The 19,672-nt window shown below is 35.7% G+C and overlaps 2 protein-coding genes and 1 pseudogene across 4 annotated transcripts; 1 reads left to right on the top strand and 2 right to left on the bottom strand.

Annotated features, from left to right (window-relative positions):
• Positions 1 to 630: 630 nt before the first annotated feature.
• LOC127440043 (microfibrillar-associated protein 1-like) lies at positions 631 to 3,505 on the bottom strand (annotated as a pseudogene).
• A 1,601-nt stretch (positions 3,506 to 5,106) lies between these two features.
• hddc3 (HD domain containing 3) lies at positions 5,107 to 7,630 on the bottom strand. The gene is made up of 4 exons (XM_051706480.1): positions 7,310 to 7,630; positions 7,139 to 7,194; positions 5,735 to 5,975; positions 5,107 to 5,629 (listed from the first exon to the last, which is right to left on the bottom strand). The coding sequence occupies exons 1-4, from the start codon at positions 7,422 to 7,424 to the stop codon at positions 5,499 to 5,501; spliced, it is 543 nt and encodes a 180-aa protein (XP_051562440.1). The 5' UTR covers positions 7,425 to 7,630; the 3' UTR covers positions 5,107 to 5,498.
• A 127-nt stretch (positions 7,631 to 7,757) lies between these two features.
• LOC127445932 (protein regulator of cytokinesis 1-like) lies at positions 7,758 to 19,095 on the top strand. Of its 3 annotated transcripts, none has more exons than XM_051706466.1 (14): positions 7,758 to 7,892; positions 10,630 to 10,762; positions 11,055 to 11,177; positions 12,180 to 12,413; positions 12,534 to 12,704; positions 12,828 to 12,977; positions 13,682 to 13,829; positions 13,919 to 14,055; positions 14,171 to 14,266; positions 14,351 to 14,497; positions 14,611 to 14,721; positions 17,221 to 17,328; positions 17,453 to 17,632; positions 18,601 to 19,095. In XM_051706466.1, exons 3-14 carry the CDS (start codon positions 11,067 to 11,069, stop codon positions 18,670 to 18,672), a joined length of 1,665 nt encoding a protein of 554 aa, XP_051562426.1. In that variant the 5' UTR covers positions 7,758 to 7,892; positions 10,630 to 10,762; positions 11,055 to 11,066; the 3' UTR covers positions 18,673 to 19,095. The 3 variants fall into 3 exon arrangements, with proteins under 3 accessions (XP_051562426.1, XP_051562418.1, XP_051562410.1); XM_051706458.1 differs by lacking the exon at positions 7,758 to 7,892 and adding an exon at positions 9,545 to 9,672 and having other exon boundaries at positions 17,456 to 17,632; XM_051706450.1 differs by lacking the exon at positions 7,758 to 7,892 and adding an exon at positions 9,545 to 9,672.
• Positions 19,096 to 19,672: the final 577 nt, after the last annotated feature.

Genomic DNA, 19,672 nt, shown 5'->3' with positions numbered 1-19,672 from the left:
ACACATCTCTCACGCCCCCAGCCTTCTGTTTGAAGAACTTGCTGTTCTGAGCACTCTCCTGAGCCCAGGTAGAATCAAATGAAGTGATGTCCTGATCCACCAGATGTGTATTTTGTACGTCCAGAACGTCCACATTTTTTGACCTGCAAATTGCAGAGCACATGGTATAATTAGTTATGTTATATAAGTCTTAAACATGGATGCCCAACTACTAGGTTACTGAAATGAAGGATTTGATCCAGGGATTGATTTTGTCAGAAGGCAGCTATCTGTTTGGGGGTTTCTCACCCATAACAAACCAGATAAGGCCACAAACTTTAACACTGCTCCCATAAAAAAAATAAAAACCAAACATGAAATATACCGAGCTTAAAAATTAAAATAGATATCTAGTCTATAGAATGGCATTTATGTTAAGACCAACAACATAATGGGTTCGAATACATGGCACTGGTACTTAACTGCATGACTTTGGGTAAGATTGTTTTGTTGAAATGGTCCTCAAGAGTTGGAGCACTGAAGTCTCTCCTGAAGATATCTTGCTCATCATTCAGCAGAACAAGATGCAACATTTATCAGACATGAAGAATAAATAACGATCATGTCTTCAACTGATCATATGCCATAACTCACCACGAAGAAAGCTCCTCTGTGGTAGTACTTCTGCAGAAACTTGTATTTGCCCTTTGTTGGTGATGACTTTCCCACTGTTGCGCAGTTCTGCTCTGTGTTCCTCTGTAAGATTGTGAAATCTCGATTTCGGCCTTCTCTTTCTCTATTCTGTAAATAAAAAGAAATGCCACTTTAAATCATACACGACTTCTTTTCTAAACAAAGACCATGTGCATCTAAACAGTTCTTGGTACAAAGGACGACAGCTCACGCTTCTCTGGCTTTTCTGTCCCTCCTAATACGCTTCAGTTCTCTCACTTTCCAGGTCTCATACTCTTCCTCCTCATTTTCTCCATCCGTATCCAGAGCATCAAGTGCGGCCAGCGTACGTTTGTTCTCCTCAAACTCTTTCTTTGCCTCCTCTACAATCTTCAAAGTGTAGTGTTGCCTCTCTTCAGCTTGTTTTTTTTAGCCTCTGCTTCCAGCTCTTTTTATCTCTGCTCCTCGTTCCACGACTGTCACTCTGTCCTTCCTGATAAATCACATTGAAATGGAGAATAAAATCACATCAGATCACAAGAGTCAGAGAACCATGTCATATTTGTGATGCAAAACCATTGTCTAGCTCTACAAAGCAAGCTAACTTCAGTCTTAGTCAGCACAGCCACAGATAGTTCTCAAATCAGCTGAAGCATTTTGCATATGAAAACTGTAAGAGCTGGAAAATATTGCCAATTTCAATCTGACTGGCTGGCTGCTACACTTATTCCAAACTGACCTACCACTAAACACCTAAAAAAGGACTGCTAACATTTACTGCCTTTGCAAACAATGTAATGTAAAATATCTCTGTTTGCTGTATAAACAGACTTGAGTTTCATTTATGTTAAAGACCCTTACTTGCGGATGAACATGGGTTTTAAACGAGGCTCAGTTTCATCCTAACTATCTGTGTATTCTTCATACTCGGACTCAGACTCGTCACCAGATTTCCCCTCCTCCTCCACAATCTCCATTTCCTCATTCTTTCTCTCTTGTGCTCGTTGCCGCATCATTGCTCGTCTTCTCTCAATTTCCTAAGCGTAAGACATAATACCATTGTTTTGTAAACTCACCTACTAAAGAAATATTTAGTTGAAGTGACCCACTTCATCATCAACTACAAAGATGGATTAGCTATACCTTTCTTCAACATCCTCAGAAGCTCGATTCTGGAGATGTCGAAGATGAGGATCTGATTTTTCCTCTTCTTCCATTTCCATCTCTGGTTCAGCCTCTTTATCCTTCTTAACAAACTGGAAATCTTCCTCTTCTTCATCTGAGGACTCCATGAGAGCGTAGTCTGTATGTTTATCTGACAGGTATCGCTTCACTTTCACCTTCTCCATAGAAATTTCACCTGAAGTTTGATGAGAAGAAACATTATATTTTCATGATCTTTGTGGTTTCATAAGTTGCACAGAAAATTTCTCAAACAATGGTAAAGGGACAGTTCACCCAAAAATGAAAATTCTTTCATCATTTACTCACCCGCATGCCATCCCAGATGTGTATGACTTACTTTCTTCTGCTGAACACAAAGATTTTTAGAATACTATCTCAGCTCTGTAGGTCCATACAATGCAAGTGAATGGTGACCAGAACTTTGAAGCTCCAAAAAAGCACATAAAGGCAGCACAAAAGTAATCCATAAGACTCCAGTGGTTAAATGCATGTCTTCAAAAGCGATATGATAGATGTGGGTGAGAGACAGATCAGTACAAGTTATTGTTTTTTTTTTACTATAAATTCTACGCTCTGTCCTGTAGGTGGCGATATGTACGAAAATGCAAGTCGCCAAAACCAAAAAAGAAGAATGTGATAGTGGAGATTGATGGTAAAAAAATAACTTAAATCTTTATCTGTTTCTCATCCACACCTATCATATCGCTTCAGAAGACATGGATTTAACCACTGGAGTTGTATGAATAACTTTTATGCTGCTTTTAGTAACTTCAAAGTTCTGTCAAACATTCACTTGCATTGTATGGACCAACAGAGCTGAGATATTCTTCTAAAAATCTTCCTTTATGTTCTGGAGAAGAAAGAAAGACAAACACATCTGGGATGACATGAGGGTGAGTAAATGATGACAGAATTCTTTATTATAATTTTTTTTTTTTTTTTTTGTTAAGTATCTCTTAAAAAAACAATCATTTCTATTTGGGATTTATGTTATTTCAAACATATTTAGTTTAAATGAAAGTCAACTCTATGTGGGGATAATTACAATTCACAAATCAAAAAGTCCAAAAAAATAAAAATAAAATACAACTTATAAATACATATTTTAAGAAACATCAAGACGAAAGCTTGTTCCCAATAAAACAACCACCACAACAAACAAACAAACAAACAAACAAACAAACAAACAAACTGTGACAGAATACGACATCAGCATCCTGCAGCAGTACAGTCTATATGATTCAGTCTCATTACAGATTGTTGCTATGTCTTATATCAGTGTTTAGAGGTAGTATACGCACATCTAAAAGGAACGCAGGTGCACAGCTGCAAGATGAAGCAGACTTGGTCAATAAACTGAACATTACTGGAACGTTTAGCAGTGTGCCCGTGGCTCTACTCATTTATATCAGTGTTTTCATCATCAAGAGGATCATGTTGTCAATACTCATGCTAATAATGAAAGCTAAGTGCTTCTCTCTCATTTACCTTTTTCATCACGGATCGGCACGGCTCCTGCCATTTAATGCGTTTGGTCCAGACATTTTGGACAGCTCACACTGATCCCTTTACACTAAGAAAAAAAAATCACAATCGATGGAAATCTCCGTAAAAAACTATTTACAGTCCCTTTGTCACTAACATGGACGACCCGGAAATCTTCCGCCAATGGATTACCGTTTAAATTGTCTCCCAGAAACACTGTCTTATCTAGTAGTTCCTGATATCTCTGGTTCCTACTTTCAACTGCACCTTTATTTTTCAACACATTGCCCTGACATTCCCTTATAGGTTATAGCCTATAGGGTTATCAGCTGCATATTATTTCTTATAGTCACGTACATTTTTTTATTATTATTATTTCATCCAAAACCACAATTAAATTAAGGCATTCCAACAATAATGTCAAGCCATTTTTATTTGTATAGTGCCTTTCACAACAAATATCGTTTCAAAGCAGCTTTACAGAAAATCATGCATGAACAGAAAATGAAACTGTAATATCTATAATGTCTTAGAGTCATCATTGTGTAGTTTGATTCAATGTGATTATGAAGTGTGTATAAAAATATATAATTAAATAATAATTGTATTTAGAAACCCAGTGAGCAAGACGAAGGCGACTGTGTCAAGGAACACAAAACTCCATAAGATGTTGGTTAATGGAGAAAAATAACCTTGGGAGAAACCAGGCTCACTGTGGGGGCCAGTTCCCCTCTGGCTAAACATCATGAATATAATGCCAGTATTACTTATTTATGTGCAGTGCAAGTCATGGTTTAAATTGAGTAAACTAAGTAAGTGTTAAGGGTCAGTGTTTATACAAGGATTTTGTATGAACTGTAAGATTAATGACTAATATCTTTAAAGTTAATCCTGGATCTTCCTTTGTTAGTTTCCTGATGAAGGCTTTTATTGGCAGTTTATTACTCTATGTATTCCATTATAAGAGTAGTCCATCATTAGACCAAGATGATACAGGCAGAGATCAGTGAGGTGCTTCGCAGTTCAACCGGCCAGTAATTTCGATGAGGTAAACATTGGTCCCAAAAGTAAGAGCACACTTACAACAAAAATAACATTAAAAAAAAAGAAGATTTGTCTTTTTACATATTTTAAGGACCTACAGTAACTCTGGAATTGTTTTTGAAATATAGATAATAATAGTTTTGTTTTAAAGCATTTTCCTTAATGGATAATACATTTCCCCAAAATAATAATGTAAAAAAATAAAATTAAAATAACAACGGGATCATCTTCTATTATAAAATTTATATAATTATTAGCAAATTCAGTTAATGAGTTTATTGAGTTTAAGCCAATTATGCATGTGTTACTGAATACACAATAGAAAAACAAATGATGTGTTGATTTAATTTTGACATCACAAAAAGAGCAATTATTATTAAGTCTATGTCTAAGAAACTCTGATGGTGGGTATATCATTAACATTTCTAAATGTATTAACATGGCTTTTGGGGGAATGGGAAAAGATAGATACGTAGTTAACTTCCCAATGATAATTTCGTGAAAATGTGTGCTACATAATTTCTACTACCTTGACTTGGAAATGTATAATTGGTCAGCAAACATATGACTTGGTTGAAAGCAATGTTTTTTTTTTGTTTTTTTTTAAAGATTAATTTATTTTATCTTAATATTATCTAAATGTTATTGTTTTATTGAAATTATTTATTTTTGTGAAATCATAAATGAATATGCAATCTACTTCCAAGTACAAACTCAAGAACCTCTCAGACTCTATATAAATATTTTTAATTTTGTTTATTTTCTGGAATCACACGATACTGGTGGCTAATATCAAGCTTACACAGTGTATTTAGAAACAATTCCTGTGGTATTTTATCTGTGGTCACCATTGAAAAATCTTTATAAGGGAGAAGCAGCAGTACTTTTTAGATCATTATTATTCATATTACTCAGTTTAGGAATAATACTACATAACTTTTTTGTTAACCTTTTCCAAAACTTTAATTGCAGTTCATAACAGTGCATGGCTTTGTCCTTTATTATTATATAACAGAAGGGTGAAATACACACACAAAATATTCTAATTTCAGAAAAAACATTTCTAAATCTTTTTTTTTTTTTTTTATGGCAAGGAGCATTCCTTGATGATCAAATGCATTATAAAAGCACCATTACAACTGCACTCCTCTCTCTAAAAAGAGCTGCTGCAGTTTCTCCTCAAGCGCTGCGTTGGTGCCACAAAGCCCTTTTACCACTTGAGATGCCCATACAAAATATTTGTGAACTCTTTCTGTTGTCCAACCTGCCAAGAAAGATAGAAGACAGCATCCTTACACAAGCAGTAAAATTACAGATTGGATATGTATTCATGCTCACACAAATCTCTCGAGCAGTAGGACCATCTCACCTGTGGGGGTGCAACGATTGAGGTCCCGTAAATTATACAACTTATCAGCTAGTTTAACCAGCTTGGCCTGTTGGCTGCGGTGTGGTGCATGTTCCACTTGTAGGCGTTTTCTCTCTTCTTTAGGGAGTGTTTTGTCATCGGTCACCTCCTGGACAATTCTCGCCACTGTTGGTCCAAACACAGACTCCAGCTCCTCAACAGTTGTGTCAGTGTCCTCTACAGTGTCATGAAGCAATGCTGCCTGTGTTACAAGTGCATACAGTCAGTCTCAAGTTTGAATTACAGAGATGCTTTAAAAAAAAAAATACCATTGGCTTCTGAAATAAATCACAACTGAGCAAACTCTTGAAAAACCTCTCTCTTCATAACCATAACTAACCAAATATAGACTGTTTCCTATTTTAACGAAACAAAGCTTACAACTGATAATTGCCTTTAAAGGTGCACTAAGTAATTTTTGTTACTGTGATTCTGCATTTCTTTTATTTTTATTTTTATGTGATTCTGAGTTTGTGTCATCCTTCTTCCCTCTTCTGAAGTCATAATTATGAGTATGTTACATTGAAGTGCTTTGTTGTTGGAAACATGGATGACATCAGGTTCATTTTTGCATGCTTCTTGAGGAACTCAAGTATACAAGAATACAAGCTTGCTGACGATGGTGGAATTTTGGTCAAATACATGCTATTTTCTCTGTAAAAAATGTACAACATACATCAAATGTTACTGATTTACATAAATGTATAGACCTTTTTCACACTCCGGGTTTTGGAACGCAGAAGTAAGCGTTTGCAGGGTAAACTTCGTCAGCGGTGAATGGGAGATCACAGCAAATATTATTTTCACTTACCCACTTGCTCCAAGATCAAAAGAAAAAATCCACTATTGCATTTGAATGACTTTCCAGAAGAGGAAAAAATAGAGAGCGGTGGATTAAGACAGCCAGATAATCTCACTCAGATGGGAGAAGATGCCAAATTTACTGTCTCTCAGCAGCTGTAATCGAACCCCCCTCGCAGCTGTGGTAATTTGTTTTTTTAAAACTAATTCCAGGGTAATATAATAATAAACATAATGTTAACAATTTACACTCAATATTTAAAAAACTGTATAATATAAAAAAAATTGCGAGATTTACGCTTATAAAGTAGAAACGGCCATCACAGTCTGTGAAAAAGGTCTAGTTATGTGATCCCAACATGGCAGCCCCCATGAGGGGACCCTCTCCATGTAGACTAAACAGCTATTATATATGGTTACGGATATTAATGGACTCTTCATCTCTTGAAAGAGGCCCTGATTTTTTACATGTTTAAAAATTACAATTAATTTGTTTAGGGCAAAAAATACTGAGTGCACCTTTAAGAGCACACCACACTCAACCCACAAACAACAACAACTCACTTGCAAAACTTCGATATCTGTGATTCCACCCTCATGACTTAAAATCCTTGCCACCCCTGTGAAAATTAGGGGTTTTGTTAACGGTGGGTTGCATAAAACCACACGGTCGTGACAACAGGCTAAATATTATTTAGCCACCTCATGCACTACATACTAGTCCAGTACTTGTACCTATGGGATGATTAATGTATGGTGTCGCATCGGGGTCTTTACGGCGCTGATTACGATGTTTCTCTGCGGCAAAGTTGATCGTTTCCAGCAGCACTGCAGTAGACGCCGAGCTCATAGTTACATTAATAAAAAGACTACGTGAGTGCTCAGTCTAATAATTAATGAAAGATTCAGACTGTTACGTATACAAGTCACCCTGAATATAAAACTAACCCAAGTATGAAAATCAAGGCTAATTTTGCTTAATAAATGTTCTATAAAGGATACATGTTTTTCCCCCAGCTGATCTAAGGTGTCCGTAGTAAAACAAGCTTCAGTACCGCCTCAAAACCACTTCCGGGAAAAGAAGACGATGTGCTATATGAATTCACCGTCTTTAATACACGTCATATTTAAATGAATGTGGATAACTAAATTCACGTGTTTAAATGAATTATTGTCCCGATCAGGTGTGTGAATGACAGTTCGGGCTGCTGATGTAAGCCAGCTTCAATGTGGTGTAGTCAGTATACCCATTGTTTTACTCAAGGGCGTAGCAGCCATGGGGGACGTGGGAGACACATCTCCCGCACTCTTTAAAAAGGTGATTTTTGTCTCCCGCACTCTTTAAAAAGGTGATTTTTGTCTCCCGCACTCTTTAAAAAGGTGATTTTTGTCCCCCGCACTTTTCCAAGCTAAACCCATACCGAGTCCAAATGGTGGATTTGTATACTGTATTCTTCACATTTTGTTACTTTAGGGTTATTGTGCGACCATCCAGCCAATCACAGGTGAGTTTCACGAGCTGAAAAAACCCTTATGTAATAGGCCATCAGTCAGACAGTCTAATCCATTGTTTCCCAACCTTTTTTCTGCCACGGCACACTTTTTACGACTGAAAAAGTCTACGGCACACCACTATCCCACATAGGCTAACCATCATCAATATTTTTCCTTTTCAAGAACTTGTCCATGTTTTCTGTCCGTCTTAGTAGCATGTTTACTTGTAATGTTTGAAATTTGGCTATGAAAAAAAAAACAAGTCACATAGGTAGGGCTACGCTGTGTGAGGTCACAGGTGGCAAGAGTGCTAAATGGGTACTGAAAAAACAACAAATTTGCTTCTTTTCTAATTTGTAGATTCTTTCTTGCAATGCCACAACAAATAACAGGGATGCAAACTCACGAGACAATCAACGGTCCACGAACATTTTTTCTGGGGATATTTTTTTTTTAAAGAATAAGCTAAAAGCACAAATTCCAGCTATTTTAGTGATTTCAAGTTTACAATTGTGTAGAATTAGCTGCAAAATAAAGAGTATTTTGGTGAGGCTTGCTTTTGTTTCACAAATTTGTTCAATTTTATTAACTGATTAGTTCAGTGACCCCTTCTGGAAATGTGCTATGAGTGAGTCAATGAGCGTCTTATGTGCTATAAGTGAGTCATTCATGACCGAAATCTACCAAGAGTTTTTATAGTGTTTAAGCATTAAAAGAACAAAGCAGATCTATAGTCTTCCTTCAGTCTGAGCATTATTTTTCATCCAAAAAGACAACAGTAATAGTCTAATAATAGTGAGTTTCAATAACGTCCTTACCTTCTCCTTTATTAAAACTTGCATGGCTACTAATCTACTGATTTCAGTATAAGAATTATAAACACAAAGCAAATCTATGTTATCATTTTCCTACAGTAGCCTATTTAAACTACTGAGCATGGCTTTTATCAGAAAAACCACAATAATAGACAAATAATAATAATTTTGAGTTTCAATAATGTTCTTTCATCATTGTAAAGTGCATTTCACATGAGTTGAGTCGAGGCGTCAACGCTCCGTTCAACGCCAGCGTCAAGCGCCGCACTGCCCTCCACATGACAAGAGTTGCAGATAGCGTCACAGAGGGGCGATTTTACGAGTTTGCCACGTAAAAAAGCGGGAGGTGTGCACAATAAACATTGAAAACATGTATTTGGAAGAGAGAAAAAAAAGCTTGCAGTTGCTTTGATAGCAGAAAGTAATAAAATGACTCGTTTATGTTCAGGTCTAAGCGTTTTCTTTAAATTAGTTCAATAACTGGGGTCTCTGATATTCGTAAACGATAAGGTAATTATTTAATTAATATTTAATTAACTCTCAGGAGTGGTCATTTTGAAACGTTTATGAGGTCATTGGAGAACAATCCGTCTGTTTGACACATTCTCACGCATGCGCAGTGGAGCGCTAACCAGCCAATCAGATGTGCAGCGTTATTCTCATGCGCATTTTGAATCAGACAGAAACGGTTGCGCGCACGAGTGCGAGGACTGTACAGTCAAACATTCTCTCATAAAACACAAATAAACAATTGAAAGCCTCGTCTTGGTATTCGACGATGAGGAAGAGGTTAGTATATTTACATGTGTTTCATAATATCGTGGGTGGATCATTTTGTTTATATAAGAACTAAATGTACGGAGGGAAGACTTCGTTTCATTGACAGTTTGTTTTGAACTTGTTTTGATTGCTGAAGCTTTTAGTTTCCCACACACGATCATTAAATGGCGATGGATTTCGTAGATGCATGCATGCCGTGCTACGAACGGACTGACAGGTGTTTACTGGTGTATTTTTAGTCCAATTGGCCATCGATTATTAGAGAACATGCTGGCATTTTTACTGCATATGTGATCTGAGCATGGGTGGGTTGGTGTTTAACATGTAGTTCATGTAGGCCTACATTAAAATATGAAAAAATATATTTGAATCAAAATTTAATGCCATGTCTATATCTGAATTTACATTAACTAAAGATCTGTTTAGGATTATTTGATATAATGGGATCGCTTTTTAATAAGGTTACTTTTGTTAACAATTGTAAATGCATTAGATATCATAAACAATGAACAATCTATTTTTTTACAGTATTTATTAATCTTTGTTAATGTAAGTTAATAAAAATACAATTGCTCATTTATTAGTTCACGTTAGTCCATAGTGCATTAACTAATGTTAGCTATCAAGTACAATTTTGGATTTTAAAAATGTATTCGTATATGTTGAAATGAATGTTAACCAAGATTAATAAATGCTGTAAAACTATTGTTCATTGTTAGCTTATGTTCCATAATGTTGTTAACAAACGTAACCTTATTTTAATGTTACCGATGTAATTCATTTGTTATTTATGAAAGATATAAAGTGTTACCTGTGGATCTAAACCACAAATCTGTAAATTAAAATTAATACATTAATTCCATTGATGTTTATAGATGTTACTTTAAAATATGTCTATCAACAATGTATATTATCTGTCATGTCTTGGGTCATATTGTGATCTGTTGTTTCTGTCAATGATTTTAGTGAGGTGATTGCTGCAGAATCAGTGGCATGTCTGAATAAAGCGCTTTGCCATCTAAAAGATATCTGGGAGGAGATCGGCATTCCAGAAGATCAGCGATTAGAGAGAACAAATGTGGTTAGGAATCATGTCAAAGTGAGTGCTGAGTGCATTGATCCTATAGACCCCAAAAAATATGAAAAGACTATTTCAAATACATAATTTGGAATCACACTAACATACTGTGTCTTCTACAGAAGCATATATCCTTGCTTAACTACCTCAACCTCATGCTTGCTCTGTCTTGAAAGGTTTATATGTTGTTGTTGTTAAACAGAAATGTCTCAATATGTAGAAAATTAATGGGATTTATACTTCTGAAACCCAACTGTTGTGCTCTCTTAAAGATGCTTCAGTGATAAACTAACAAAACATATGCAAAACGTAGGGTCTTCTGGACATGATGATTGCAGAGGAGGAGAGTCTGCGGAGACGTCTGATGACTAGTATTGAGACATGTCGCAAAGAGTTGAGTAAACTGTGCTCGGAATTGCAGCTTTCCCCATTACAGGCAAGTATTTACTCTGAAATAAAACTTAAGATGCCCCCAATGTTAAAGGAATAGTTCACCCAAAAAGAAAAATTATTTCATCATTTACTCACCCTCATGTCATTCCAGATATGTATGACTTTTTTTTTTTTTCTGTAGAAGACAAATAATGATTTTTAAAAGAATATCTCTGCTCTGTTGGTCCTCACAATGCAAGTGAATGGTGACCAAAACTTTGAAGATCCAGAATGCACACAAAAGCCAGATCAAAGTTATCCATATGACTTCAGTGGTTTAATCCATGTCTTCTTAAGCAATCTAACCAGTTTTAGGTGAAAACAGATCAAAATGTAACATCACCCTGAGCAATGGAAATAGTTTACAAGAGTAAATTACACTCACCATTTTCTGTGAGAGACGACAGACAAAGAAGTCTAAGGCTGTCAATCATTGACACCTGATGGACAGAGTACCATCATGCTTGTCAAATGTAACAAAATGTAACTTTTTCACTATATCTTGCCATTGCAGTCTCTAGGCACGATCATGATTTCAAGCTCGATTTCACTTCCTAGTGATTAATGCATGAGCAGAGCGTTAGATGGTGCTAGGAAGTGTAATCGAACTAGAAATAATGATTGCCAAGGAGACTGCAGATGTCAAGATTTATAGTAAAACAGGAGTTATATTTTGGTCTGTTCTCATCTAAAATTGGATCACTTCAGGAGACATGGATTTAACCACTGGAGTATTATGGATTTCTTCTAATCCTTAATGTGATTTTTGGAGCTTCAAATGTCTGATCACCATTCACTTGTATTATATGAACCTACAGAGCTGAGATATTCTTCCAAAAATCTTTGTTTGTGTTCTGCTGAAGACAAAATGTCATACACCTCTGGGATAGCATGAAGGTGAATAAATGAAGAGAACATTTTCATTTTGGGTGAACTATTTCTTTAAAATTAAAGAAGGAAGAAACAGAAAATGTCACACTTTTCTTGTGGTTCCTAATCATTTTAGGAGGAGAGATGTAATACAATGCTCCAGCAGGAAAAAGACCTCCGGAGCCGTGTTGAACTGATGTTAAAAGAGAAAAACCAGAGAATGCAAGCCCTCAAAGCCTTTACAGAACAGGATCAGGATCTCTGTGACAATCTCTGCTCCAAGCCATTTTCTATCTCTGCCAGTTCTGTCCCCTCTCTAGAACATCTGGAGACCTTTCGTCAACACATCTCCAGCCTCACCGCTGAGAAGGTAAAACATTAAATTAAGTGCTTGTTTTAAACACTAGACTCATGTTCCCATGCCATTTATTAAGTTATATATTAAAGTATTGTGTTCAGTTTGATGTACAGTTTTATTTATTTTTTTAAGGAACGAAGACATACCGAATTTGTCCAACTGAAAAAGCAGATCATACTTTGCATGGACGATCTAGAACAATTGCCTGAGACTAGTTTTGAAAAGGATGTAGTATGTGAAGACGAAGAGAGTTTTTGCTTGTCCAAAGAAAACATTGATTCACTCAAAATCCTCCTTCACCAGGTAAAAAAAAAGTTCATTTTGAAATACTGAAAATGTATTAACAAATGTATAATAGTTTTTATTATATATATATATATATATATATATATATATATATATATATATATATTTTTTTTTTTTAAGTTGGAGAGCAGGAAGGCAGAGAATGAGTGCATTTGTGGCTCTTATCGAGAGAAGATCCAGGAACTTTGGGAGAGGTTGCAGATTCCACAGGAGGAGCGTGATGCCATTTCTGAAAACATGGCCCTGTCAAACAAAAGAAATATGGAAGCTGTTAGTAACCTTTGAGCTTGTAGATTCTATTGTATACCAAATATATTTCACACAATATTGTGGGTTGATCCTTAAAGCTGACATTCCTTCTTTATACAACACTACTTTAAAAGATTGGTTCATGATTTACTCACACTTGTGTTGTGATTAAATGTGTACATATATCATTTATTTCTGCACATGCAAAACCTACATATTTAAAATCACATCTATGAATTTCTGATTCATATTTGCTGTTAATTATCATAATATTAACTATAAAAATAGTAATAATAATAAATAATACTATTAATAATAAATACTGAGTGAATATTAATCCTGAATTTTATTGAATTCATTCAACTGTGCAATGAAATCACACACAGTAATGTCATTGAGGTAAACCTTTGGTAGCTTTTCCTTCAATGAACAAAATCTATTGCGAGCAAAATGACAATTCATCACAACTGCCACTAGAAAGAGAAATATGACATATGTCATATGTGAATGTCAGAGACAGTGAAAAGGCGGCTTTAGGCAGAATGTCAGCCTCTGTCACCTTTTACTGAATGGAGAAAAAGATATAATGAAAGTGAATGGTGACTGATACTATCATTTTGAGTAACAGCTTCTTCTTCAACTATCTTAAGGTGTCATTGAGGTAGTTAATAGCTATCCAATGTATTGAACACATAAGATGAAAATATTATGCTCTCTTTTGTCAGCTACAATCGGAGGTCAAACGTCTTGAGGAACTGAAGCTTAAAAATATCCAAAATGTTACTGTGGCCATTCGGAAGGAGATTGCAGTGTTCTGGGATATGTGCTTTTTTAGTGCTGACCAACGGCAAGCTTTTGTGCCCTATTATAATGGTGGGTTGTAGTTTTCTGAAAGACACTTAAAATTTTGCCTGACATTGTAATTATATAATGACTTGGATGTTTTCGTTTTTTTTCCTCAGATGATTACAGCGAAGAACTTCTGAGCTTACATGATGCAGAAACTGTGCGTCTCAAACAGTATTATGAGGATCATAAAGAACTCTTTGAAGGTGTTCACAATTGGGAAGAGAGTTGGAAACTTTTCTTAGAGCTTGAAGTAAGTTAAACTAAGTGCATTATCATGCTGAAAATGTTCATTAGATGTTTTTTGCATAATCTAAAACGGATAGTTTTTTAAATTTTATTTATTTATTTATTTATTTTTTTGGTAGGAAAAGGCCAAAGACCCATCTAGATTTACCAACAGAGGAGGAAACCTTCTAAAGGAGGAGAAACAACGGGCTGACCTGGTCAAAGGCCTCCCAAAGGTAATCATGACTCTTATCCATATTACATTATAAAACTGACCTTTAGGAAACTTCGACTGCTGTAATCCAGTCTGTCTCATTTAGCTTGAAAAGAAGCTGAAGGCCGAGATTGAGCAGTGGGAGCAGGAACAGAACAGAGAGTTCCTGGTGAATGGTCAGAAGTTTATGCAGTTTGTTGCTGATCAGTGGGAGTCGTACCGGCTGGAGAAGGAGCGGGAAAAACAGGAACGGGTATGTACATCACTTTATTAGGCGTATGAAGAAGTATGTATCCCAGAGTTGCATTTGATTGCAATTTTATATTGGTAGATGATTTAATAATGCAAGCACCTTGCTTTGTTCAGCAACTAAAGAAGACCAAGCAGACTGAGTCGGACATGGTCTATGGCACTGTGGTGCGGACTCCGACTAAACGAAGATTTCTGGGCAGCACAACGCCTTGTAAAGCACGAAAAGTAAGTACAGTAAGATTTCACTTAGTGGTGAAGTCAGATTTAATACATTTGAAGATGAAAGGAATAGTTCACCCAAAAATGAAAATTCTCTCATCATTTACTCGCCCTCATGTCATCCCAGATGTGTATAATTTTTTTTTGTTCTGCTGAACACAACCGAAGATTTTTAGAAAGATGTCTCTGCTCTGTAGGTCCATACAATGCAAGTTAATAGTGACCAAAACTTTGAAGCTTCGAAAAGCACATAAAGGCAGCATAAAATTAATCCATACCACTCCATTGGTTTAATCAATGTCTTCTGAAGAGATCCAATCAGTTTTGTATTAGAACAGACCAAAATATAACTCCTTTTTCACTATAAATCTTGGCATCAACAGTCTCCTTGGCAATCATGAGTCCAAGCTTGATTACACTTCCAAGCGCCATCTAGTGCTTTGCACGTGTCAAGCACTAGGAAGTGTAATCGAGTCTGAAATCATGATCGCCAAGGAGAGTGCTGTTGTCAAAATGTATAGCGAAAAAGAAGATAAATTTTGGTCTCCTCTCAACCAAAACCAATTGGATCACTTCGGGAGATATGGATTAAACCACTGGAGTCTTATGGATAACTTTTATGTTGTCTTTATGTACTTTTTGGAGCTTTCAAGTTTTGGTCACCATTCATTTGTATTGTATGGACCTACAGCGCTGATATATTTTTCTAAAAGTCTTCGTTTGTGTTCTGCAGAAGAAAGTCATACATGTCTGGGATAGCAGAAGGGTGAGTAAATAAAGTGAGAATTTTCATTTTTGGGTGAACCCTTTATTGATTCCTTTAATATCCCGGTTCTCATCCCACACCTTCATAAACAATACATTATAAATTAAGCATGGCTCTTGCAGTATTAAAGGAATAGTTCACCCAAAAATGAAAATTTGCTGATAATTTACTCACCCTCAGGCCATCCAAGATGAAAGAAGTCTTCATCAAAACAGAATTTAAGATTTTTAGGATTTCATTTCAGGCCTCCTCTAAACAATGCAAGTGAATGTCCTCCATTTTTTGATGGTCCAAAATACATATTTAGGTTGCATCAAAATAATCCACACGACTCCAGTCAACAAATAAAGTTCTTCTGAACCCAAACGATTGATTATTTTTCGAAACAAAACAATACTTATATACTTTTTAACTACAAATGTTCACTTCCGTACATCTCTGTGACGTGCGCTTAAGAGAGGGATGAAGTAAGCTCGTTGGTAAGGTCACATGGAGGAGTCAGGAAGCACGTCATTGTTTACAATAGAAACGTGCACTGAGCACAGACCAAGCGCCGTTCACAAACCAAAACAGTCCAAAACAATAAAAAATAAAAAAAATAATTTCCTAATAATAATAATAAAAAACAATTAAACAAAGATGCTCTTCCTGACTCCTCCTCCACGTGACACGTGACCTTACCAGTGAGCTTACGTCATCCCTCTCATGAGTGCACGTCACAGAGATGTACGGAAGCAAACATTAGTATTGTTTTGTTTCTAAAAATAATCAATCATTTGGGTTCAGAAGAACTCGAAGTATTTGTCGACTGGAGTTGTGTGGATTATTTTGATGCACCCTAAATATGCATTTTGGACAGTCAAAAAATGGAGTACATTCACTTGCATTGTTTGGAGGAGGAGGCCTGAAATGAACTCCTAAAAGTCTTAAATTCTGTTTTGATGAAGAATGAAACTCAGATACATCTTGGATGGCCTGAGGGTGAGTAAATTATCAGCAAATTTTCATTTTTGGGTGAACTATTCCTTTAAAGCTAGGGTGTGTAATCCAGAGAGGCTAGCTTTGAAAGCATAGAGCCCGCCCTCACTTCAGAGGTGTCTCCAAAGCCACGCCTCCTCTATCACACATGAACACACACACACAGAGCAGAGTCTAAGCACCAGGAGGAGAGACGTGTTGGTGGAATCGATCGCAATGGTTTCAGATTAACTCATGTCTCATTCACAGGTTAGACATTACAATAATAACGAACGTAAACAACTTATTTGTTTTTTTAAAGAAAAAACTGTTTAAAAAAAAGGTAAAAACACCACATTTCGCAATAATATAATGTCATAAGTTATTTTTTTTTTTAAATAAATTTTTTTTTTGCATGTTAGAGTTTTCATGATGAGAGCTTGCTCGCTCTGCACAGCGTCAAGGAACCCGCGCTGTTGATGTGTTATTGTCTGCACGATCAAGTTGCGTGGCGGTATACAAATATAGATTGACAGACAGGAAGGACATCCTATCATTACATTCGGACTGAATGCAATGATTGGTCGATCATTTTTTTTTTAGTCCTGTCCCTTCCACAGAAGGTATATATATATATATATATATATTTTTTTTTTTTTTACATTTAGACCACTTAAATTATTGATTGCTATCAGGATGTGAAGAGACTTTCAACCAGTATAACAAAAAAATTTCTGGAAAAGATTGCACACCCTAGCTTTAACACTTTGGCTTTTCCTCAGCTAAACGCTACCTCCAGTACTGGCACCTCTAACAGCACTATTCGATCTGTCTTTGGTGGTACTGTCTGTCACTCTCCTATATCGCGCCCTCAGATTTCAGCAAGCAAGGTCAGTGCACGACTATAATAAAACTATTGATCTCAAGCTTTTAATCAACTAATGTAAACCATCTGTTACTGATTAACAAAGGCAATGTTACTTTTCTTCTGCCCTTATGTGTCTTCTTTCAAAGCAGGGTAATGCAGTGAAGACTCCAGTCCATGGTAAACCTCCTCATCCGGGTATGCTAGAGCGCAATAAGGAGAATATCTGTCATCTTACTGGTGGTGTAGGTGGGGTTATGAAGGTCCCAGCAAGTCCACGGCGTAACTTCAGCATTAACTCTGTTGCGAGCACCTATTCAGAATTTCAGGTAAATTTGTTGTTTCCTCCCTCATATCTCTATCAGTAACTCAAAGTCCAGTCAAAGAGAGCAAGAGCTTGAATTTACAATGGTTTTAAAGATAAGAGTTGTGTAAATGGCTGTTTAATGATTGGTGATACTGACATAATATTATGCTTATAAAAAAAAAAAAAAAACTTGTTTCTCAAGGATGTTGTCAAGCCTGAATCCATAAAATCAAGGTTTGTTTAAGATACATTTCCATACAGTGCATAGATAATATTTTCCCTTTGTAACTGCATGGTTAAACATGCCAGGTAAACACCCTCTATTTGGACAACACTATTTAAATGCTTTATTACGATGAGCTCGCCTCTCTAAAAAAATTGGAAGGCTTGAACTGTATGACAAGATTAACACCTTTTGTAGAAAGCATAATACTGGACCACTTATTTTTGCATCAGTTCACATGTTGGTATATTCCTTAATAAAATCAGCAAAACTGAATACAGTTTGACCTCATGAGTGCTGTTTCACACCCAAACAGACTTCCTGTAATATCTGAATTTAAAAGACAGTCAAGAGACATTATGAAAAGCTCCATATGCTAAATGGCAGTTTATTTTGTGTCCCAAGATTTACCACAGCAAGACACTTTGTGGACAAAACAATTAAATGTTAACCTTTCATGCACATTAAATGCAAATAACTGTGGTGCATGTGTACTTGTGATGATTATTTAATCTTGCACATCCTCTTGCCATCTCTTTGAACTGGACTGTGTATTCTTCAACTCTTAATTCACACTTCTAACCCAGACTGTCTTATTTTGTAATCTACATATTAATGTAATACCTAACTGCCATCATCTGTCCCTCTGTCTCCATTCTGCCACATGAATGTTTTCAGATTGTAGTCGACTGTATTAAATAGTGCTATTCAGTTACATAATAAGTAGAGGTCAAAAATGTATTGTAATCTGTTATTTCTTTTCACAGCGAGACCTCTCCAAGTCATCTAAATCAAAACACATGCCTGAAATCCTGAACTCAACCATCATTCAACTGTAACTCTGCTGCAGACAACACTTGCTATTAGGTCTGGAAACTGATAAATGATGGCTTTTGGGTTCTTGTTCTTTATAACTATAGCTATGCATTTTGTATGTAAATGAAGGTAATTTATATTTAAATGTTTCTGAGGGATTCATGTATGTTCACTTTAACACTTGGAAAAGCACTGTTTTATGTAGCCTGTAATTTAACAAATGTTAATGTACATTTTAACGCTACTGGTCAGCTGTACCAAGCATTTTAAAGCTTAAAAATATATTTTAAGAGCTGTTTCTCAGTATTGGCCTCATTACAAAGCACAGTGTATTTTATGAAATGCTTTTTAATGTTTTGCACAATTTATTGTAAAAAGTTTTTATTGCATTCTTTGTAGTATTAAACAATTCACTACTGTACATAAAAGTTAACCTTTAAACATTCTGGGAGTCTTGTGTCAGTTAAATAATTTTGACAATCAACCTTCTGTACATCACAATGTCTAAAGTGTTTGCTTTATTATCTAGAGAAAAAAATTGTAGTTGAAGAGAAGCACATTACTTAAATCAACAAAGTAAAATAAGCATTTTAAAAAGTTACAAAGGATTTATCTGGCTAAATATATCTTGGAAAGAGTTACATTGACTATGTTATACACGTTTGAATCATGTGAACTGGAAAAAAAAAAAAAAAAAATTCTGAAAGAATTTGGAAAATTGTAGTGAGGGAAAGAAATCCCTCAAATATAAAAAGTGTGGCAAGAATTAGTGTTTTTGGTGTGATATTAACTTTTTTTTTTTTTTTTTTTTTTTTGCGATGTAAAGATGTTTTGTATAGTTAATACAGGATTTTAACGGGTAAATACAGTATACATAAGTAAAAAATGGCCACTTTGCCACCCAAATTTCTCGCATTTCTCAAGTTAAGTTGAATTATATGGTATCCTTTTAGAAAGGAATACACTAAACACGTGTAATATAAAGTAATTACAATTTGTGTAAAACAGGTTTCGTATGTAACT

This window comes from Myxocyprinus asiaticus, chromosome 1, assembly GCF_019703515.2.
Source record: "Myxocyprinus asiaticus isolate MX2 ecotype Aquarium Trade chromosome 1, UBuf_Myxa_2, whole genome shotgun sequence".
In the NCBI taxonomy this organism is placed as follows: Eukaryota; Metazoa; Chordata; class Actinopteri; order Cypriniformes; family Catostomidae; genus Myxocyprinus; species Myxocyprinus asiaticus.
This window is presented reverse-complemented; position numbering and strand designations above follow the sequence as displayed.

Coding starts and splice junctions, on each gene's coding strand:
- hddc3 (XM_051706480.1), bottom strand. CDS start 7,424: ATGAGCTCGGCGTCTACTGCAGTGCTGCTGGAAACGATCAACTTTGCC. Junction 7,195..7,309: donor ATACATTAATCATCCCATAG/GTACAAGTACTG, acceptor TAATTTTCACAG/GGGTGGCAAGGATTTTAAGT. Junction 5,976..7,138: donor CAGATATCGAAGTTTTGCAA/GTGAGTTGTTGT, acceptor CTTGTAACACAG/GCAGCATTGCTTCATGACAC.
- LOC127445932 (XM_051706450.1), top strand. Junction 14,267..14,350: donor TGGTCAAAGGCCTCCCAAAG/GTAATCATGACT, acceptor TGTCTCATTTAG/CTTGAAAAGAAGCTGAAGGC. Junction 14,498..14,610: donor AGCGGGAAAAACAGGAACGG/GTATGTACATCA, acceptor TGCTTTGTTCAG/CAACTAAAGAAGACCAAGCA.